The 23,704-nt window shown below is 44.0% G+C and overlaps 1 protein-coding gene across 4 annotated transcripts in view; it reads right to left on the bottom strand.

Moving 5' to 3' along the window:
- The window catches only part of IQCA1 (IQ motif containing with AAA domain 1), a 169,333-nt gene that overhangs the window by 31,614 nt on the left and 114,015 nt on the right, over positions 1–23,704 (bottom strand). For all 4 annotated transcript variants that reach the window (XR_009055021.1, XM_057744335.1, XM_057744336.1 and 1 more), the window contains 4 exons: positions 20,588–20,655; positions 17,488–17,570; positions 9,618–9,725; positions 5,389–5,588 (listed from right to left, as the gene is read on the bottom strand). Coding sequence is in view for 3 of the 4 variants with exons in the window: in XM_057744335.1 (XP_057600318.1) it covers positions 5,389–5,588; positions 9,618–9,725; positions 17,488–17,570; positions 20,588–20,655 (459 nt within the window). In the remaining variant the exon portion in view is untranslated. The remainder of the gene's footprint in view (positions 1–5,388; positions 5,589–9,617; positions 9,726–17,487; positions 17,571–20,587; positions 20,656–23,704) is intronic.

The following is a 23,704-nucleotide window of genomic DNA, read 5'->3' as shown; positions in this document are numbered from 1 at the left end:
TGTTTCCTAAGAGTTGCATTCTTTGCTCTGCAGAGATTAATTCGGTCAGAGGAATTCTTCATAAGAAGACATGGTGAGTAATTGGGCTCTTCTGTTACTTCATCTTCTCCAGCAAATGCCTCAGGTCCACATTCCGTGGCCCTCAAGCTGCTACGGCCCCGACCCATGTAACAGGACTGCACCGGGGCTTCCTGCCACTGATTTACCAGCACAGGCATAAAATTCCGCTTTCCTTTGGTTAATTAAAAGCAAATACCTCTTTGCAATGCAGATAGCTGCTCTGTCAGTCCTGCCAGGGCACAGAGGCCCATTGCACGTGATTTTTAATTGAATGGCTTCCACTCCCGAGACCTCTGGGTCTTTCATTAATCAGTTACATACACAGTAAAGGTGAAGCTTAATGAGGTGTGTGTCAGGCCCTCCGACGTGGAGTGGCCTAGTGGACGCACGTGCTCTTCCACATTCTGATAATCCAACATCCAGCATTTAGTGCAAACGTCATGTCAGTTTGCAATGATTCTAATTGATGCAAAGATAGCTTGTCTGATATCAAGACAAACCTCTCAGCAGAAGAAGCAAGTAATTTCTTAAGAGTGAGAACATCACAATCACGTCCTTGGCTCTGTCCTAGAGGATGAGGGACTGAACCATTCGGTGGGCGGAGAAGAGCAGCTTAATTCAGAGGCTGAGTGATGCACTTAGACCTGGAGCCTGTGCATGAGACTGAGCGGGTTCACATCACGGCACTGAACCCAGGAAAATCACTTAAATGCTTTGTACCTCAGTTTTCTCATCAGCAAAATGGGGATAACAATAGTGTTCACCTCATAAGGTTGTCGTGAGGAGTGAGTGAGTTAAAACAGAGAAATGTAATGTCTGTGATATATAGATCTTCATGAAATGCCAATATTTTTACACTCGTGCTTCTTTGGTTATTTGACAATGTCAACAAAATTCAGGATTTAGAATGAGCGCATTTAGGTGTTCTTTTGGGCAAGAGGAAGGGTTTCTTTTACTTTTCCTCTAAAAAACTTAGTGCTTTGAGCTTGGTGGTGAAGTACACAGAGGCCACAAGTCAGGTTGCTGGGCTTCAAACTCCACCTCACCTTCAAATTCTTGGGTAACCCTGCAAGTGTGCATGCATGGGGGAGGATTCCAAGAAGCTCAGTGGAAAGCAACAGCTGGAAAACTAAAATAACTGATATATATATATCTTAGCTTCTGCCAAGTTAAATGAGCTTGGCAAATACCTCAAGCTTTCCTTTTACACCTCAGAGGAAAGACAAGGTTCCAGGACTAAGGGCGAAATCAAAATAGACCCACACTAACGAAATGGAAAACAAAACCTCTGCAAATTCAAGCTGATCAGCCAGCAATTTAACTGCCTGTTATAACCAAGCCTAGCATGCTTCAGGGTGTCAACAGCTATCATCCACAATGTCTAATGTACAATAAAAAATTAGTAGTCACATGAAGAAAGAGAAATGTGACACATAGTCAAGAAAAAAGCAGTCAAGTAGAAACAAACCCCAAGATGACACAGTATTGGAATGAGCAGAGAAAGACTATAAGGCAACTACTGGGTTCAAGGACTTAAAAGAAAAGACAGCTACACCTAATGAACAGATGGAGAATTACAACAGAGAAATAAAGGTCTATAAGAATAAACAAATTTAAAGCCTAGAACTGAAAAGCAAAATATCAGAAACACACAAAAATAATCCAAAAGCTACGTTTAATAGCAGATTGGAGATAGTAGAAGAAAGGGTAGGTAAACTTGAATATAGATTAATAGAAATTATCCAATGTGGCAACTAGAGAGACAGAACCTCAGTGACTTGTGAAACAATATCGAGCAGTCATATATATATATATCTCAGAAGGAGAGGAGAGAAAGTGGGGCAGAAAAAATCTTTGAGAAAACAATGGCCCAAATTCCCCAAAATTGGTTTAAAACATATATTTACAGTTTCAATGAGCACAGTGAGCCACAAGCAGTTAAAGCACAAAGAACAAACAAATATCTAGACATATTATAGACAAATGAATGAAAACAAAGATAAAGAGAAAATCTTATAGTCATTCAGAGAATACTGACACATTACACACAAGAGATGAATAATTCGAATTTTTGACAACTTTTTGTCAGAAATAATGAAGTTACAGAGATAATGTAATAACATTTTTAAAGTACTGAAAGAAAAATATGTCGACCCAGAATTCTATATCCCTCGAAAATATCCTTCAAAAATGGAGGCAATGTAAAAACATTTAAAAATAAAATGAAAGCTAAGAAAATTTGTTGGCAGCAGACCTGCACTAAAAGAAATGTTAAAGGAAGTTCTTCAGCTGAAAGGCAAGAGACACCATATGGAAACTTGGATTGACAGAAAGGAGTGAAGAGCACTGAAAATGGTAAATATGTGGATAGGTATAAAATACTAAATTTTCCCTCCCAATTTCTTTAAAAGGCAAATGACTATCCAATGCAAAAATAGTAACACTCTCTTGTGTTGCTGACATTTCTAGATGTAAAATATATGATAAAAACATAAAGGACAAGGGATAATAAATGGATTATATTGTAAGACTCTCACATTTTAAGGCAAACAGTGTATTAACTCCATGTAGACTGTGATAAGTTAAAAATGACTATTGTAATTTGTAGAGCCATCACTGAAAAATAAGAGTCATTGCCAGAAAGACAATAGAGGAATAACATGCTAAAAGTACTGAGTTAACCCAAAAGAAGGCAGGAAAAGAGAAACGGAAGAATAAAAAAGAAAAGGGACAAATGGAGAACACAGAGCAAAGTGGGAGACCTGGCTCAACCATGTGGATGGCTGTAAAGGGGGCAAACGCTCTGCAGATGTTGGCAGACTGGATAAGAAAGCAAGAATCAGGTACGTGCTATCCACGTAAAGGCACTTTCCCTCAAAAGACACTGAAAAGAAAGAGTATAAAGAAAGCTGGTGTAGCTCCATCAGTATCAGACTGGGTAGACTTCAAGATAAGGAGTATTACTAGAAACAGAGAGGGACAGTTCATGATGATAAAATGACACGCCAGGAAGACATAACGTCCTAAGTGTGGCTACATCTCATGCACACCAGAGTTTCAGCCCACGGGAGGCAGCAACCGACGGAACTAAAAGGAGAAATAAACAATTCCACAATCGTAGCTGGAGGTTTTAACACCCCCCTCAGGAACTGATAGGACAAGTAAACAACAAAAACATTAGAAAATGAAAAAGCAAGTCAGAGAATGAGAGGAGACATTTGCAATATGCGTGTCCCACGAAGAACTTGTATCTAGAATATACAAAGAACTCTTCCAAATCTCAAGACCAGCAGTCCAGTGAAAAGTAGGCAAGTGACTTGAACAGATATTTCAAAAAACACGTTTTACAAGGACAGAAAGCACATGAAAATGGTGGTGATACAGTTGTATCTATTTTTTTCAAAGTTCACACTTGAAATGCATATATCAGATCTGTATGTGTCACTGTATATAAATTTTTTAATGATTTTTTAAATTAATATTATTTATATATGTATTTATTTATTTGCAGCCTTTCTCTAGTTGCGGCAAGTGGGGGCTACTCGTCGTTGCAGTGTGTGGGCTTCTCATTTCCGTGGCTTCTCTTGTTGCAGAGCACAGGTTCTAGCTGCGCAGGCTTCAGTAGTTGTGGCACATGGGCTTAACAGTTGTGGCTTGCGGGCTCTAGAGCACAGGCTCAGTAGTTGTGGCGCACGGGTTTAGTTAGCTCTGCGGCATGTGGGATCTTCCCAGACAAGGGATTGAACCGTGTCCTCTGCACTGGCAGGTGGATTCTTAACCACTGCACCACCTGGGAAGCCCTATAAATTTTACCTTAATAAAAATAGTGCAGGAGGATCAGGAAGAGACGGGTCTAGGTTTGAACCTGGCTCAGCCACTTGATCTCGGTGACCTTGGGCAAGTTACTTAACGCCTCAGGGCCCCAGTTTCTTAATCTGTAAAATGGGGATGAGAATGAACTCTTCCCTGGGCTGCTGTGAAGATTCAATATGACGACAGAAGACGTGGGACACTTAGTGTGTACGAGGCGCTCTAGTAAACAGCTTGATGCTCGCTGTTCATTCCTCACCCTCCTTCTTCTTCTTGCCTCCCACCTCCTCGAAATTCTCTCCCCATGGTTTCCTTCAGGACAAGCAAGGGAGGAAAGCAGTGGGGGGAAGTCCTACCTTGTGCAGGGTGGGGTCCATGTGGCTGAGAGAGAAAACCCCGCTGCCATCCCTTCCTCCCTGGGGCTGTTAGAAGGAGATGGAAAAGGAACCCTTCCTATGAGCGGTTGCTTGTGTGTAACCATCTCCACTGAAAGCAGATGCAGAGCTAACATCCAGCCCCAAGTACCTGACAGTCCTTGCTATGTGTACATTTTGATACAGTAAAAGCCAGCTTATTGGGCATTCTAGCAACTAAAAGTGAACTGAACAGCCTAAGGACAACCTTTAGGGACTCAACCAAATGGAAATGAAATCCTGGGAAATTTTAATATCAACTATAAATATTCAGTATCAGAATGCAGAATGCTCTAAAACTTGGTAATCCCCATGTGTACATATGTATATTGTGTCTCTATCTATCATCTATCTATCTATCATCTATCTATCTATCATCTGTCCGTCCATGCATCCATGCATCCATGCATGCATCCTTCCATCCATCTTCATCATCATCCATCACTATCATCATCTGTACCTAAACCATATCAGGGAACCATTGCCTTTTGGGCTGACACAGCATCTCAGTATCATTTGGTTTGACTCCTTTGTTTCAGTGACGATAAAGCAGAGACCCAGGGCGGTGGGGAGCTTGTCCAAGATCATAGTACTGGGTTGTGTGTGCACCTTCCTCTAGCATTGGAATATAACTGAATAATATTTACACTATTGTGGTCACCTTAGCTTCCTGTGGGTTTCTCCTTTACTTCCTGTGAGAGACGCTGACATGCAATTCATGCCATGTGAGAAAGAATACCCCCCATTGCAAATATCTGATGCCAATACTGGAGGGAGTTGGGCTGAAAAAAGATTTCATTTTTAATGAGATGTGTGAGCATTTCAGGAGAGATTCCTGTGGCAGAAGGAGGCTGGTATGAATGGCACTGTAGGATGCTTGCGCAAAGGATGAAGCTGTGTCTGGTTGTTGGACACTCAGCCAGATGCCATAATAAAGTAATTTACAGGAGGACGCAATGGGGAAGTTTAAGAGAGATGTGCACGTCAGCCTAAGGAAATGACCTGCAAGGGTCTGTGCTAGTTGGCTTACAGAAATTAACTGCAGCATTTGCAAATGTAACTGAAAGGAGGAGGAGAACCAGAGACCAAGAAATGAGATAAATACCTTGAAGACGACATGCAGCATCATCTGGAGGCCAGTTTTGCCCGGGTACTTCCCGGCAATGTTCGTTGCAGACAGGTTGAAGAGGTTGGCTCCCGTTTCGGTACAGATGGCGTGGACCAGCATCTTCTTCCCTACCCCAGACGGCCCGGCCAACAGCAGGGATTTCACCAAAGGAGCTTTCTCATGCACTGCTGCAGAACCTAAAAAAGGCAGACACAGAGGCTCTGAGATCCCGCCAAGAAAATAAGTGGTTCTCAGACGGGGATTCCTCAAGGCCATGACTCCACGGCCTGACCCCAGTCTCGGCAACAGTGATGGATGTGTGGAGGGCATTTCTCACCAGGGGCACGCCTCCTGTCTCAGCTGGGTCGGGGACACCTTTGATTTGTATGTCAAGGTGGGGCTGTCGGGTCTCCTTGGGTGTTCAATACATTGCTTCTCTCTCACCCCTCACCCCAGCATTCCCCCCCAAACTCATAATTTTAAAGAACGTTCCTGCAATAACTAACCTCTGGCATTTGGGGGGAAGGAAGCGGGGGTTTCTCTGCTTATCAGCAGCAGCACTACACCCTTTGAAGGCTTGGGAAGAGGAATGTGAGACGGATGGGAAGATGCAGGGGGCAAAGGGGAGAAACCAAGATCCAGGTGGTGGTAACCTGGATTCTTTTTTAATTTTTATTTTATATTGGAGTATAGCTGATTAACCATGTTGTGTTGGTTTAAGGTGTACAGCAAAATGATTCAGTTACACATATACATGTACTTATTCGTTTTCAAGTTCTTTTCCCATTTAGGTTATTACAGAATATTGAGCAGAGCTCCCTGTGCTATGCAGTAGGTCTTTGTTGGTTTCTTCTCTCCTGGTTTCTAGGCTGTCGGTAGGGGCAGAGTCAACCCAACCCTTGATGATAAAGGACATGACTTATTAGGTCACTCAGAGGTCCCTGCCCCATGCTCTCAACCACATCGCCCGTCTCCTTTGAGCCCAGACTGGGACTCGGGCTTGACTTCTTCCTTTGTCCTGAAAATGAGCAGAGCACATGTCAGCACTAAGTAATTACAGAGTGAAAGGAATGAACTCCCGTAGGGGCTTGTGACCTGACCATTGGCTATCACACTACTTTGCTTTTGGTCAACTGCTGGGCTCTTTTGGATCAGCTGTAAATATATCAATATCCTAATTATTATTGTGCTTCTCTTTCTTTTTTCTTGTGTGATTGATAAGACATAGGGAATTAACCTAATCATTAGAAACAATTTTTATGGTTACTTGGAAAGTAGGTTTGAGCAAGTTCTCTCTAAAATGAAGCTAAACAGGCACACTTCCTTTGTGGTTAGTGAGGGAAATGGTAACATGTTATGGTGACGCTGACCCCATTTTCCACGACAGCAGAGAGATGCCATTCTTCCTGTCTCCCGTTCAACACCTGGATACTGAGGGCTCAGCTCGTGGCCCCGGTTGGGGGCCATTGGGGGTTCCCATGTGGGGAAGAGACAGGATTTGCTGTAAACAGTTTATGGCCAGGAGAGAAGCTAAACCTGAGAAGTAACTAGAAGGGGAGGAAAACAGTGCTAAGATCCATGAGAGACACAGAGATTCAGGGAAGAAAGGACTTCCCACTTGGGGGATGAGGGGGATGGGTGGGGGTGGCTCAGGTGCCCAGGGAGAGGGGCCATCTGAGCCGTCTGGTGGAGCATGGGCAGAGTTGAAGGGGCATCTGGGAAGGATGCATGTGAGGGGCACGCAGTGACCACAGCCTGGAATGGGAGGTCAGGTGGGTCCTGGGTGGGGGGCAAGGTGGCCGGGGTCAGCAAGCAGGTGGGGCAGAGAGTGGTGCCAGCCGCCGGGGTCCCTGGAAGGTGATGAGGGTTAGAGTGGCGGCCAAAGCCAGGGGGCCAGGAGAGGTCCCGGAGGGGGCGGGGAGGGGAGAACAGTGCTACGGACAGAACTGGGGGAGGGGCAGCAGGAGGGAAGGGGCACCGGAGGAGGAGACCCAGAGGACATGTCATCTACTCCAGGGACGTGACTTTCCAGAAGGCAAGGGGTGGTCACCAGGGTTGCATAGAGGTGGAGAGGGTGGTCCGGGAAGGCCTCTGCACTGGGGCCTCGCTGGTCTCTGGACAGCTCATCAGATGGGAGGGCAGGGAGGGGCCAGGGAGTTGCTGGGGACACAGCATCCATGGCTCTAGCTGCCCATCTTGCCTTTAAGGGCAGTTTGAAAAATTGCCTAGAATTGCTAAGAGACAGAGGAAATGTCCAGGCTTTTGTGCGTTCATCCTTTTCAACGTTTGGAGGATTACAGACTCACAAGGAAGCCAGTGTTTTGTGTGCTAAACCCAGGTCTGCCCCTTCCAACCCCGGACTTGGAGAAAGTTCCTCAACATCTTGGAAAGGCTTACTCATCTGTGAAAACAGTTTAACGTCCATCTCTGCTGGGAAATGAAAGTGCACATAAAATGCAGCTTCTGTTCCATGGGCACCTCCTCCCTTCCTTTCTCCCTCCATGCTGCGGGACAGTGATATTTCCGGGGTGGGTGTGAGTGGGTGAGCACTGACCAGATGCTTCCTGGGCATCCCTTGCCTCCCGGGGGGCTTGAAGGTTCACACCTGGTCCTGGGAGCCCTGGCTGAGGCTCCTGGAACCCTGGAGGCCGGTGGGAGCTCTGCTGCCTGGTGGGGTGGAGAATGGCCTCGCAGTATGTGCTCAGCGCCCACAGCCGAGTGGCCGCCTTGGCTAGTCCTGGCAGTGTGACCTGATCAGACCAACAAGCATGTTCCCTTTTGTAACCAGATGTATGAAATTTAGACGAAGCCCTGGTAGGCTGCCACGTGAGCATACTTCTCTGTCTGACTTGTTTGCACATTGGAAACTCATGAACAGGTCACGAGGACAAATGCCCTGCTGGCTCTGGACTCTGGGGAGGTCAGCCACTGGGGGGACTTCAGGTTTCTTATTGACAAAAGGAGGGTCTGGGAGGGATGCTTCCCGGGCTTGCTTCTTCCGGAACCCTCAAGGCAGTTTTGGACACGATATCCATCACCTTGTACCTGCCGGCCGTGGATGCAAACATACCACACACTCATTTGTGAGGATTTCCCTTAAAATCTTGTCATCTCTTGGTGCTCTTGGCACTGCTGCCTTCTATTACTCTGTGATGAGGTTTGAGGGCTAATCTGTTTATTTTACTCACATAGACCCCATTAAATATTGTACACTGATTTCGATGACCCCCAATTATGTTGACCCTAAAGTATTATATATTTGTTTATGTTATATCTGTATTTTACTCATGTTGACCCCTATTCCATTTACTGCTTCTGACATGAAGTTGAAAGAAGAATGAACTACTTCTTGCCAGCAGGTTTAAGTTCTTAAGTCAAAGTGGAATACGGAAAGAAGTGTCCAAACAATTCCCACCTCATTTTAAAGCAAATTAAACAAACAAAACGCGATTTCTAGTTCAGGATGGTCATCAGAGCGGGGCCTGGCTGGAGTTCCTGCTCCTGCCCCAGGTGACTCAGGTCATACACATACCAAAGGCATGAAAACAGAAATAAAAGATTGACATGTACATGCTGTTATATTTAAAATAGATAACCAACAAGGACCTACGGTATAGCACAGGGAACTCTGCTCAATGTTATGTAACAACGTAAATGGGAAAAGAATTTGCAAAAGAACAGATGCATGTATATACATAACTGAATCACTTTGCTGTATACCTGAAACTAATAAGCAAAAAAAAGTGAAGGAGAGCAGCAGGTATCGGTTATGGAGGGCCCTGACTTTCCTGCAGACTCTGGTCTGTCTGTCTGAACAATCATGATTTAACCTCAGTGGAAATTAGCAGAGCCTTGATTCTTTAGATCCACGAAATACACTTCCACTGACTCCTGAAGGGCTGGCTCTGTTAAGGACCCAGTGACAGAGCCTGTGTGTGAAAGGTAAGCCTAACCTCAGCCTTTGTCTAATTTGGTTACTTTGAATCACAGGTGCCTGCTTTGGCTATCATCTCTCCAGATGGCGGCTGTCAGGACCTTCAGTCCAGAACATTAACTAGACATTCAAAGGTGCTATAGAGGTACTTCCTGGGCAGTACTTTTCTGTGCTCCAGGATGCTCTAGCCCAGCAGAATGACCCTCACTCACAATTCTCAGCAGGAAGAGTTAAGCCGCAATGCACGTTGACAACAACCAGGAAGGCACAACAGGGCAGGTGGAGTCCTCACCTAGTGGCAAGATGCCGTACAGGGTGATGAGCTGTCGGACATCCAGGAGAGAAGGCATGGGTTCTATGGACAGCTGGCGGAGAGTGGTCCCCAGGTAGCTGTACTCACCTGGGGAGAAAAGAAACAGAGGACAAATGGATGGGAAAGAACACTGGTCTGAGCTGCATCATTTGGACACTTGCAAAAGTGACACAGAATACAAATTTAATATTTCTGAGCAAATATAATTGTATTATGGAGAGTCATTATGAAGAACTTCTCACATAAAGGTTTAAAGGAAAACTCTCCAGCCACAAAAACATTTCTATACTCACTACAACAACTGGGAATTATGCTGCATGATACTAACCTCCCAGTATTCTAAAAAATAACCTTTGAATGCTGAGTACATGAAGAGCAAAGGTCTTAAACACAGGACATACAAAGTAGACTAAAATATGGTAGGTTTGGTTTAATTTCTGTTCCAAGAGATTATGTCTAACATTTGCACGAACTTCAAAAATAACTTTTTTAAGATGGATGTGAAATTTGTACTGGAGCATGTAAATCTGAACCTGAAAGGCAATCATTTGAAAGGAAGGGTCTGAGTCTAATTTAGGATAAATAGAAACACCTCCTTTCGAGGGTGATATTCAGTAACATTTTTATCATTTTTAAAGGATTACCAAAGGAATAATATCGAAATAAATCTTTACAGGTTTAATTAGAAGGCATCAAAGAGCTTAATTGTAACTAGTCATAAATCTGACGCATTATTTTCTAACTAATTTAGATAAGGTCACCAAGAAAATTAGTTTGGCCGCCATCATTTGTCATGAGGATGGACTTTCACATGCTCATATGATTCTCTCTTGATTTGTACCTGAATCTGAAGGAAAAATATTCACTAAACGAATCACAATCTCTTGGTGTTTTTTTTTTCCCCTGACTTTCTTTTCATACCGTACGGATCTTGCAGAGCTTTCGATGTTATACACACACAACAAATACCTTCATGTGTGTATGAAAACACTGAAGAAATACATCTATGTGTCTATGAAATCCTGAAAATATCGAGGGCTTTAACGCATTTTCAAATGCTAAGAAAATGAGAGTTAAAAGCCAGATAATGATTGCTGTTTTGTTGTGGGGGACAGCCTTTCAAAGCCTCCATGTGAAAAAAAGTCCTTGGCAAGGGCAACAGTCTTGGTGAGGGGAATGAGTGATAATGAAAGCCTCTATTACAGCTTCCAATCCCCATGCTTTTTAATGAGCAGGTGATAAATAGAAGAGTGGTTAATTTCACCTTCACTAGAGCAGGAAGGGAACCTGCAGTCACCGTTACATCCAGCACTTATTGCTATAAACATGACATTAGAGGGGCCATGAAAGTGACCCCATTTTCCTGCTTAAGTAAATCCAAGTTAATACCCAGATGCACCATATTTTCTAGACCCAATGTGACAAATGAAGTTGAACTGGTGGACGTTGGTTCCGACAGAGGAAAGGACCCTTTGCCAAGTGAGGAGGCTCGTTGTGAAAGCGTGTTACTATGCTTTGCTATTGCCCAGCATGGAAGCCATAAGCCCTTCCCAAGGACTCGTTCAGAATTTAGAGACTTCAGGGTTCCCCGTACAGAAACCAGGTCTTCCAGGAGGGAGGGAAGAGGGAAACAGTGGATGAAAAGGCGATGGAGATAGAAGCCATGGATGAGGGCAAGGAAATCTAGGACAACAGCAGGAAAGAAACAGGACTGTGTTACAGGTCAGATTGTGTCCCCTTAAGATCCGTATGTTGAAGCCCTAATCCCTCAGTACCTCAGAATGTGACCTTATTTGGAAACAGGATTATTGCAGATGCAATTAATTAAGCTGAGGTTATCAGGGTGGGTCCTAATCCAACATGACTGGTGTCCTTTATAAAAAGGGGAAGTATGGACACAGACACACACACAGGGAGAAGGTCATGTGAGGATGAAGGCATAGATGGGGGACATAAAGCAAAAGCCAAGGATCACCAAAAACTGCCAGCAAACCACCAGGGGACAAGACGAGGGATGAGAGGATGAGGTCAGTTTAGGCCACATGAGCCCCAGGGTAGCTCAGCATCCTGGCAGAGGAGGATTGATGGGTCCAGGGAGCAGGAGAGGTGGGGGCTTGAAGGGGCTCTGAGGCTACAGCTAACAGATTCCCTCTTAGAGCCTCCAGAAGGAACCAACATGCTGACACCTTGGCCTTGAACTTCTGGCCTCCAGAACTGGCAGAGAATAATTTTCTGTTGTTTAAGCTGCCCCTGTTGTGGTACTTGTTACAGCAGTGCTAGCAAAAGAACACAGAAGGAGGAACCAATTGTAGAGAACAGGATTATACAAGCACACTTAAAAATGAGAAATAAAAAATATTTAAGAAATCAAGTTGGAATCAGCTTCTAACATTTCCATTATATCCCACACAGCATTAAAAAGAGAACGAAGTACAGACAATTTATAAAAAATAACAGCTTCTTAAAAAAGTTATCCAAAGAAAAGGAGTGAGAGAACACAGGAGACCTCAAGACAGCAGACGATGCTTGTAGGTCTTGGGGCCTCCCACCAGCATCAGGACTTGCCAGCCCTGTCCCGGGCACTGCCAGGGCTGCGCAGAGCATCTTCTGATGACAAGCACGGTGATGTGTGCTACATGGTTACAATCCAGGTTCCTGACTTGTTTATAAAACTTATGTTGGATGCAGGCTGTGCAGTTTCCAGAATGAGGCTGATGGAGAGAATTCTCAGGTTAACTTTTTGTTGCAGCAGCTCTGCCAAGGTTATGCACCATGGGGCACATGTGTTTCAAAGCTTCACTTGTTTTTCATGTCTACGTCAAGTCTTCGAAGGTGGGATTTGGGGGAACGTGTTGAATCTTCTTATTCTTCGGGCATGCACTGGATGCCAAGGAGAACATGAGAAGCACTGGCCCTGGCCTGGGTGCCAATGTTCCCCCAGACGCAACAGCTCCTGAGCCATGGGCAGCACGGGGTAGTTTAGGGGAGTATTCACTGTGTTTGTTCCCCTGTATCTTCCCCTCAAGCAGCGGCCGGCCTCGGTGCCTCATGCTTCTGCACAGGGAGGGAGGGACACAGAGGCACCAGGAAGGCACGCGCCCTCTTGCTGGCAAACCCTGAGCCAGGGGAAGGCCAGGTGAGAGCACCACCCCAGCAATACGGGGAGACAGCTAGCTGTGTCAGTGTGGCCTCGAGTGCTCCATCTCCTCACTCACTGAGCTGTCACAGCGATGCAGTGAGGCGGTTGCTCTCATTATCCCCATCATTGTGGAAGCTGAGGCACAGAAAGATTACAGAATGGACAAGCATCCCGGGGGGTGGGAGCTTCAGAAGGAAGGAGGCAGGAGACATGCTAGCCTTGGTGGGAGAGCTGGTCAGTGGGAGAGCTGGTCAGTGGGCACCAGACCTGTGTCCGGGTGGTTCGGACGATGAGGGAGCAGGGGAGAGAGCCCCTCGCTGACAGAGGGTCCTGCCAAGACATGAGTGGCCCCTGCAGGTACTGGGGGGTCTTGGAAGGCACTAGTGCCCAGACGGCATCTGGGCATCACATGAGAATTGGGGACCTTGATGATAACTGTGGCTGGGGTGGGGGGGGGCTCGTAAGAAGGACTGAATTTGAATAACCTTGGCAGTTTAGCAGTTGTGATGTTAAATTGATATGATTTAAAGAATAAGGAAATGTGCCATTTCTTGCATGTCTGAGCTTGTGATGGGAGCTGGCTTCTGGGCATGGGGCCAGTGCTGGGAGCTGGGCAGGTGTGCAGAGGCAGAGCAAGGAAGGAGCAGGGGTGGGAGGAGTTGGGGGCTGGGCCTTGGGGGAACTGGACATTATGAACTCGAGTTTCCTGTCTTCCAAGTCTCTTTCAGCCCTAAACTGCTGTGATTCTAGTGAGTGAGTGGATTTCAGTGGTGTTTATAAGAGAGGAATTACAAGTCTTGAGTCCCCCCAAACGACTCTGTGTCCCAGCAGTGCTGAGCAGGGCTGGAGGTGACTACAGGGTTCCTGGGCTGCCACGGATGATGTCCAGACCATGCGGCCACATTCTGTGTCTGAGGGTCTGTGCTCTGTCCCCGCCTAGATGGGGAGTAGGTGAGGCACGGCCAACACTTGTCCTGCCCTGCTTGTCTGCACGGAAGGTAAAAGTAGTCTGGGCCAGGAAAGGAGAAGGGGAAATGCCCAAAGTTTTTCTTTTCCCTTTTTACTTTGAATTCTGGTATTTTCATTAGAATACATCTTGGTGTTGGTCAACTGGAGTTGATATTCTCACATAGAAAGTGTGATCATTCATTACATGGTTTGCATTTCTGTTTTAGGAAATTTTTCATGAATAAAAATTGTATTTGCTCTGTTCCTTTGCTTTGGTTTTCCTCTTCAGGGATGTGTATTCCCTTTGCCTGCCTTTAGGATTTGTTACTTTCTTTTGAAACCTTTTAATCTTGTTCTTCATTTCTAGTTTTATTGAAAAAAATTTGTCTTTCATATTTCATTTCTCTTAAAGCATGGTTTGTTGACTTCCTTCATTCTTATATTCACTGTAATTCAGTTTTTTCCTAAAACGATTTTTTCCCTTTATTTAAAATATTCCTTGAATTTTTGTCCAACTCATTTTTTTTTTAAGCTCTTTATTGGAATATAATTGCTTTATACTCTTGTACCAGTTTTTGAGGTACACCAAAGTGAATCAGCTGTATTTATACATATATCCCCATATCCCCTCCCTCCCACGACTCCCTCCCACCCTCCCTGTCCTGGCCCACTAAGGCATCACCCGTCATCGATGTGCAACTCATTTCTACATTTTTCTTTCTTTCTTCCTTTTTTGAAAAAATATTTATTTATTTATTTGGCTGCTCGGGGTCTTAGCTGCAGCATGTGGGTTCTTTAGTTGCAGCATGTGGACTCTTAGTTGTGGCATGTGGGATCTAGTTCCCTGACCAGGGATTGAATCTGGGCCCTCCCCATTGGGAGCAGGGAGGTCTTAACCACTGGACCACCAGGGAAGGCCCATTTCTGCATTTTTCTAATTCCATTTTATGTATTCTTGCATATCTTCTTTAATTTTCTTAATGTTTATTAGATTGGTTTGAAGGAGTAGGTTCCGCTATGTCTGCTTTGCCGGCCTGTCTTTTCGTGATGTTACTTTGCTCCTTATTCTTTCTTTTTTTATAGACACTTTGCATGGGCTTTGACCTTGAACTCTTCCATTGCTTAAATTTATATGTTTAGAAGATAGTGTGGGCCAGGGTAGCTTTTAAAATTTCATAGACCCCCCTCTTCTGTTGTTTTCATTTGCTACCAGCATGGTGGCTTGCTTTTCGAGATGTCCTGGTTCTTTTCTCCTCCCCCAATCTATTCTGGACCTTTTCTCTCCCTCATCTCTAGTTCCTATTCAACTGTGATTCTACTCCCAGCAGCTTCTTCTCAGTATAAGGCCCTGTCCTGGAAGGGTTGCTTTCGAGAGTGTCTGAAGGTTGGACTCTTCTCGCCTGTTCATACTTTCTGATTGTATCCATTTTCATGCATCTGCTGTTGAAGTGAGCAAACCCCTCCCAGTTCCAGCTGCAGTTACCACTTTGATCTGCTGTGCTTTCCAGCAAGTGCTGGCTGGCTATTTTGGGGTTCTTCTGTTTTTTGTCCCCAAAGGCTTGTACTTTGGGCTTTGAGGGGAAACCTGGTCAATTCATTTTTGTGTAAATGTCCACAGGCTTTTGCCTTTGCTCTCTAGTTGCTTTGTCTATTTTTACGTGGGGGTCTGGGAAGACCCACTGCCATCTTTTCAAGCTAAGGATCTTCACTGGGAAAAATAAGGAAAACACAGAAAAGACCAAAGGGAGCCAACACTTGTGGCAATCTGACTGATTTTGCTAGACTGGGTCATTTCCATTTGAGGTCACTCTTAAGAGGCTGATTTCACTCACTTTGACCGCAGGCATCTTCAAGATGCTGCCTGGAAACTGACAAAGAGATCAGTGAGAAAGTCCAAGATGGGTAAGAAATCAGTGAGAAGCTAGAAATATGTCCATTAATTCTTTGAGACTCTACCATGTGCCAGGCACTGTACTAACACTAGGAATTCAATGATGGCAAAAAAGACATGATGTGAAGGGAGAGACCAGACAAGGAGAGAGAGAGAACTCAGAGATCCTAATCGTAAGTAAAGAGACAGGGTTCTGCTAAAAGTGTTATTTTTTCATATGAACAGGATTAACAGAACATAAGGCAATCCAAGAGAAAACCCTGCAGTACTTGAATAAGAAACATAAAATAAATAGAAACCCAATGCACATTCCAATACATATTCTGGTAAAATCTTACACCATTAGGAAATATGAAGGCTCCTCCAGGCCCCAAGAGGGAAGTGTGGCTTTATTTCAAAGGGATTAAAGTGATCATTTTTTGATCCAAGGGAAATGTCAGCCTTTTTTGCTCCTGCAGGCCAAAATTGGGTCACTGTAAACACTGGAATGAATAACATGGAACCGGTTATAATATAATATAAAAAAGAGAGAATTCATGCGTCTACACTGATAGATTGTCTACACTACAATTTTAAAAGGAGGGTGGGAGGGAAGTTGCTCCAGGAGAATGGCACCTAATAAATATGGAAGAGGAGATAGAAATAGAACATTCCCACTTTACACCCACCATAGCAATAATCGATGCAGGCAGAAGTTATCAGTGGATGCTAAAACCCTTAAGGTGGTTGGGAACATAATCTCCAGAGCCCCAAATATTCCCCACTAATTATTCATTGATTACAAAGGGGGAAATGGAGCTTTACGATGCAGAAACCTGGGGAATAGCACCTTCACTGTGATTAAACTTAACAGCACCAATGATGCTACAAAGCGTCATCCTGTGCCCCCAATGTGAAAGGCTGAGAAGGACACAATCTTACCTACGGTTTTCCTGTAAAAAATGTTTAACATGAATCCAGTCAGGAGGAAACCATTAAATCAATTCAGCTGAAGGATAGTCTGTAACACAGCTCAGACTCTTTAAGAATGTCAGTGTTATGAAGGACTGAAAAAGCCTGTAAATTGGTGCAGATTAAAGGAATAAAAGGGGACTAAAAAGATATGACCAACACATCCATGAGCCCTGACTGGATTTGGGACAGTTACAAGGGATGTTATTTATTAGGACTACAGGGAAAATTGATTATTAACTAGATATGACCTAATGGTAACAGTATGACATCAATGTTTAATTTTCTGATTGTGGTTATCTTTTCATGACTATCTTTTCATGAGATGTCCTCAGTTGACTGTAGATACATGAAAGTGAAACTGATACCTGCATTTGGATGGTAGGAGTATGATGAATCCTAAGCTTTAAATATGTTTTCAGGTCCCCATGGTGTTTTTTAAACATTAAGAGAAAGACATTAGCTGAAGATGGTGATAGCAGAAGTCCCTTCTCTTTCCTCCCAGCTACTCCTGTGGTGGCCCCTCGATGGAATTCTGGAAGGAATTTCTCCTGTAAGGACTCTGTGTTGGAAGAACCAGGGGCCACCCACTAGGGCATTTTGATAACCTTGAGAGCATGAACAATTCTTCATTTCCTCAATTCAGCTTAAGCCAGAAAGAATGCCCCAAGGAACCTGGCTAGTGGGTTTGGAAACCTGCTTCTACCACATTAGGGGAGAGAGCTGGACCCACCAGATCACAGTGCAGAATGAACTCAAATCAATTCAATCCAACAAACATTTACCACCAGGCGCTAAGGGTCAGATTTTAGGTTGGATAAAAACACAGATGAAACGTATTTCCAGCTGTTGGGTGCTGAAAACGCAAGAGGTGATGTGCATATGTGACACATACACACGTTATTCTTTGTGTACTTTACCAATGTAATCAGAGAGGTTGACTTTCAGAGCCTGGATCAGCAAGCCTTCTTCCACGAGTTCCTTATACAGAGATTCGAGGGTCCTGGGGATAAAGCAGACCATCTTTTCTGTGAGCAAACACATCAGATCAGCAGTGTTGATGTCAGTCATCACATATGCAGGGAACTCTACCAGATCTCATTCAATGTACTTTGTATGTTGCATATAAATGGAGTTTTGAAGCGTTTCTACAATTTGGGGGTACATTAGGTTCTTTAAAAACAATACTTGCACTCATCCATGGGTCTATCTGATGTTTCCCATTAATAAGAATTATATCTTTGGGCATCGGAGACCAGCTATAACTCCTGCAGCCTTTCCTTTCAACAGCCTCCATGATGGCACTAATATGAATTAGAAATTACCCACTAATAGTAACGTAACCGGCCCGTAATTATATATTCAGTTAGCATCTGCAAGCTGTAGTAGATCATTAATCCTTCGTGAAATTGATGTTTTCTTTTAACTCCATAGCATAATAGTTTAAAAGAAATATCTATAAAGAACAAAGGCTTATAAGGGAAATCATTTTAATATGAAAGACAAAATGTCTAAAGCTGTGAGTGTAATAATTTTTTAGGAGGATGTTATACTCTTCCATAGTGTTTACAGATGACAAAACCTCATCTCTAAGGGGGCCTTGGGCATGTAGCCAGTATGCTGGTAATTTATCCTAATTGAGGAAAAAAATAGAGATAGTATCCCACTTAATGAATGGAACTCCCAATGAAATTAATTGGGGCTCGGCTTGCTGGAATTCAGATAGCTCACGCTCAAATACTGTTCAGCATAGGCCTTCGAGATGTTTTATCTTTTCCCTCTTCATTTTTTGGGCCCTTATGCTTTGTTTCAGTCCCAGTCTTCCTTTAGATTGAAGAATTGTAAATATAAGCATGTTTAAACAAACTGTTTGACTGTTCTATGGTCCAAGTTAGTGTGATTAACAGAGACTCAAGAACCTCAGTGAGATTCAAGCCAATTACCGCTGGGATAGACGTTAATTCAATGACGCCAGTTTTTGGTTGACTGAAATTCTATTGCATCGAATATATTTAAAATAGTGTGCCCTCAGCTGAGAATTAAGAAATGTTTAATTGTAATGGAATTTGGAGTGATAGTATCTGACCTATCTCAAGGAAGTATCAACTGTAGTGTTTTAACTTGAATATTTAATACAAACATATGCATTAAAATATTAACATAGAATTGAATAAGATATTCTAAAAATAGTCAAAACTAAATATCTTAAGAAGCCTGGAACACAAACTTATATTTGGATGTATCCAGTGAAATAAACTCTTGCTACAGAATAAAAAATTTCAATTCTAAAACTATCTTATCAACTATGATAAAAATACTGATTTAAGGTTTACACTACCCAGATGAGAGGAAACAGAAGTTGTCTTACAGTGTCTCAGTGGAGAACTAGCCCACTTACTGAATCCCACTTAATGAATAACATAGAGTCTTTAAAATTAAAACAATAAGTCTTCCAGGAATGAGATGACCAGATATTTCTGTATTTGGGGCATAAAAGTGAATAAAATTCTACTGGTCTTTCTTCATGTCACTGGAGAACTGCTTGTGGCCCATTTATGACAGTTCAACTGTAAAGAAACACATGCCGAGAACACATTCATCGTCTAACAGACGTAGTTCAGGAGGCGCACGTGTGTGCTCCGTGTTGTTAGAGCAGAATTTTATTCAGTCATGCGATCCTTTAAATGCAGAGATTGTGAATGGGTAATTTCAACTTAGTGGTCAGCTCGTTTTGGCAGATTTGAGTTTAGCTCTGGGTGGTCATTCAATACGACACTTAGCAGGATCTTCTTCTCCTGAAAGACTGATGTAAGCACACAGGAGAAAAGTGGCGTATGAAAGTCGCTAAAAGACAGCTGTGGCCCCGCGTGTAGGCAGGGGCTGGACCCTGCTGCAGGGAAGGGACTACGACGTCCCCTGTGTCCCCAGGAGGCGTCAGTGTTGGTGCATCAGTAGATGGGTGCCTCCCCAGGAACAAGGTGCCCGAGTCTCAGAATGCTGCCCAGGTAGCGGTCAGCCACAGCTCTTGACCTTGAATTTTTCCCCAAACAATGGAACCTCAAGTGAGGAAGCCTGCAGCTTCTCCTTCTAGGGATGTCCTGTGGGAGCCTTTTCTCCCCAGAGCCAAAGCCCACACCCAGGCCATCTCTCTAGGATCTGCCTGCCAGGGCCCCGGGCATGTGCACCAGCTCTGGGGTGCTCTGGGCCCCACTTCTCCTGTGGGTGGTTCCAAGCTGGCTTCCTCTCTCGTGGGTCTTCTTTCAAGTAGAGTTTGGGATGGTATCAGCACACCCAAAGGGGAACAAGGGAACACCCCAAACAGGGAGCAACACCTGTTGCCCGTTAACAAATACATGGGAAAAAAGATACACGTTCAAAATGATTTCTGACATTCACTTACTAGGGATTTTAACTAACTTCCTTGAAAAGGCTTGAAAACCTAGGCCCTGCTTATTTCTAATGTTAAAGCACTGAAGGCCATTTCAGCTTAAAGATGAGCATTTACAATTATTATTGAAGTTCAGCCAATGAAGCTCAAGGAAATGGAAGTATCCCTTTACAGTGAGACAAACCCGCATCCTTTGCTTCAAGGAGCATTTATGAAGGGCCTCAGCGGACCGGGCCCAGGGACGGGCACGTAACATGAAGTGTCTCTGCCTTTAAGGACCGCGGTCTCAGTATTCCCTCAAAGGCTGGAGCAGGATGCTAGTCCTCAAAAAACACTCTTGAGAACCCCACGCATTTTAAAACTTAAAAAAGTCACATGGCCTCAGAAGTGATGGGGCCTTGAGTCCACCTTCCGGGTCCCCCACCTCTACCGTGTCTCCCCAGTGGAGGATGCCGGCCTGCGTGCAGGCCTGCAGAGAGGTCCCTGCCCTTTCCCCCGCCACACTCCTCCAGGATGAGGGGGTGTGGTGTACAGAGCTGGGGCGGGGTGCCTTTCCCAGGCCAGGCTGAGGACTCGGGCCACCTCCCACGTCTTCTCTGGGGTGCACTGCCACTCCAGTGTGCACCCCTCACCTGTCAGCCGTCAGGTCTTTATCCTTCTTCCTCATTTTCCCTTTCTTGCCTTTCTTCTTTTTATTTTTCTGGAAGAAAATGGAAAAAATCCCAACCATTTAGTAAAAACAAGCTTTGTGAAAACAAGAAAAATGACCTCTAGAAAGTAGCTAAGGAAGCTGATTTTAGGTGGTGGTGTCAGGCAATGGGAGGTTGGAAGTCAGTCGTGGTGCATGGAGCTGCAACACTTACTCATGAATAGAGGGGACTGGGACGTGAGGCCGCCACTCTGAAACCCGCATGGGCCCTGAGTCCCAAAAGGCCCTGACCATCCTGGTTCTTCTGGGCCCTGGGAGGTTTGCTACAAAGGAAGAGCACAGGCAACCAGGCTGTGCTCGTCTTCGGTGTCTGATCATCTCTCTGTTAGCATCTGGACCAAACCTAGAGCCCGAGCCAGGCAACCATCCACCTCTGGTTCCCTGAGGCCTCTGCGCCCAGATCCTTGTGATGGCTGGAGGGCAGTGCTCAGAATGTGGCCCCTTAAAGCAGTGCTCATCGCTACACTATTCTGTCTAAAATTCCACTGCACCTCCCCACTGCCCGCAGGATAAAGTGAGAATTCCTCAGCCTGGCCTTTATCTTCCTTTGCTGTCTCATCCTCTATCTTCTCAGACGATTCATGTTCCTGTCACACAAGACTCCCTCCAGGCTTTTTCCTTCCCTTCCCCCCTCCCTCCCTCCCTTCCTTCTTTCCTTCCCTCCTTCCTTCCATTTTTATTGGAGTATAATTGCTTTACAATGTTGTGTTAGTTTCTGCTGTACAATGAAGTGCATCAGCTCTATGTATACATATATCCCCTCCCTCTTGGACCTTCCACCCCCCCATCCCACCCATCTAGGTTGTCACAGAGCACCAAGCTGAGCTCCCCGTGCTATACAGCAGGTTCACACTAGCCATCTATTTTACACATGGTAGTGTATATATGTCAAACCCAATCTCCCAGTTCATCCCACCCTCCCCTTCCCCTCCGTGTCCACACATCCGTTCTCTACGTCTGTTGTCTCTATTCCTGCCCTGGAAGTAGGTTCATCTGTATCATTTTTCTAGATTCCACATATATGTGTTAACATATGGTATTTGTTTTTCTCTTTCTGACTTACTTCATTCTGTATGACAGACTCTAGGTCCATCCACATCCCTACAAATGACCCAATTTCGTTCCTTTTTATGGCTGAGTGATATTTCATTGTACGTATGTACCACATCTTTATCCACTCAGCTGTCAATGGACATTTAATGCTCCATCCTCTTTCAATCCTCCATTTCCCCATTCATTCCATGCTTTCATTTATTATTTTTATTGCAGCATAATTTATGTGACGTATACCCACATCAGGTTGATGAACTTTTTACATTTGATTTTTACATTTAACCATATAACCACCACCCAGTTTAAAATACAGGACATATATTTGCCAATCCTGAATACTCTCTCATGCTGCCTTCCAGCCTGCAAATAACCATCCCTCTGACCTCTCTGCAGATTCGCATTGCCTGTTCTTGGACATGGAATCTTACAGTATAAGCTCTTTTATGTCTGGCTTCCTCCAATCAGTATTACGATGACAAGATTCACATATGCGGTTACATGTGGCTATACTTCATGTTTTTCAGCATTTTGAAAGTTAAAAATTTTATTTTGAGATAACTGTAGATCACATGCAGTTGTAAGAACGGATATGGAGAGATGTAACCTTTAGCGGGTTTCTCCCAAGAGTAACATCTTGCAGGACTGTCTCACAAGGTCACAACCAAGATATTGATTTGATGCTGACACAGTTGAGATGCAGAACGTTTCCAATACCACAAGGATCCTTCAAGTTGCTCTGTGAGAGCCACCCTCACTTCCCTTCCACGGCAACCCCAGCTTCACTAGAAACCTCTAATCTGTTCTCTATTTCTACAACTCTGTCCTTTCAGGAATGTTCTATCAGCAGAATCATAGCATATGTTACCTTTTTGTTTTTCACTCATCATAATTCTCAGGAAATCTGTCCAGGTCATTGTATGCATGAATAATTCATTCTTTTTTTTAAATTGCTGTTTCTAGTTTGGGGCTATTATGAGTTGAACTCATAAACTCATAAATGCTCATGAGTGCAACTGCTGGGTTGTATGGTACTTGCCCGTTCAGTTTTTTAAGAAATCTCAAATTTTGTGCAGAGTGGTCATACCATTTTACACTCCCACCAATCATGTAAAAGTGATCTAGTTTGTCCCCATCCTCTTAAGCAATTGGTGTTGCCATTGCTTTTATTTTAGCCATCCTCATGGGTATGAAGTGATTTCTCATTTTTTTTAAAAAGTATTTATTTATTTCATTGTGCTGGGTCCCAGTTGCAGCATGTGGGATCTTTTAGCTGCAGCACATGGGGTCTTTTAGCTGTGGCATGTGGGGTCTTCAGCCACGGCATGCGAACTGCTAGTTGCGGCATGTGAGATCTAGTTCCCCAACCAGGGAGCGAACCCAGACCCCCTGCATTGCGAGTGTAGAGTCCCAACCACCGGACCACCAGGGAAGTCCCATCTCTGTGGTTTTAATTTGCATTTCTCTAACGGCTAATGATGTTGGACATGTTTCCTATGCTCATTTTCCCTCTGTACATTCACTTGGGTGAAATGTCTCCACGTCTTTTGTCCATTTTATAATCAGATTATTTTGCTTTCTAACTACTGAGTTTTGAGAGTTCCTTGTATGTTCTACATGCTAACTCTTCATTAGATATGTGCTTTACAAATATTTTGTCCCCATCTGTAGCCTGTCTTTTCACCCTCTTAACAGGGTATTTCAAGAACATTTTAAATTTTGATAACGTTCAAATTTTCCTCTAACACATATGTGCTTTTGATTTTAACTCTAAGAACACTTTCCTAGCCTTAGATCCCAAAGATTTTCTGCTGTATTTTGTTCTAAAAGTTATAACTTTACATTTTCCATCTAAGTCCATGATCCACCTTGAGTTAATTTTTGTACAATACCTGAGACTTAGGTCAAGGTTCATTTTCTTTTTTTCTTTTTTGTCTGTAGATGTCCAGTTGCTCCAGCCACCATTTATTGAAAAGGTTATCCTTCCTCC

The sequence above is a fragment of the Hippopotamus amphibius genome, chromosome 8, assembly GCF_030028045.1.
Source record: "Hippopotamus amphibius kiboko isolate mHipAmp2 chromosome 8, mHipAmp2.hap2, whole genome shotgun sequence".
NCBI lineage: Eukaryota > Metazoa > Chordata > Mammalia > Artiodactyla > Hippopotamidae > Hippopotamus > Hippopotamus amphibius.
The sequence above is the reverse complement of the archived record's forward strand: the minus strand, read 5'-3'. Positions and strand labels throughout refer to the sequence as shown.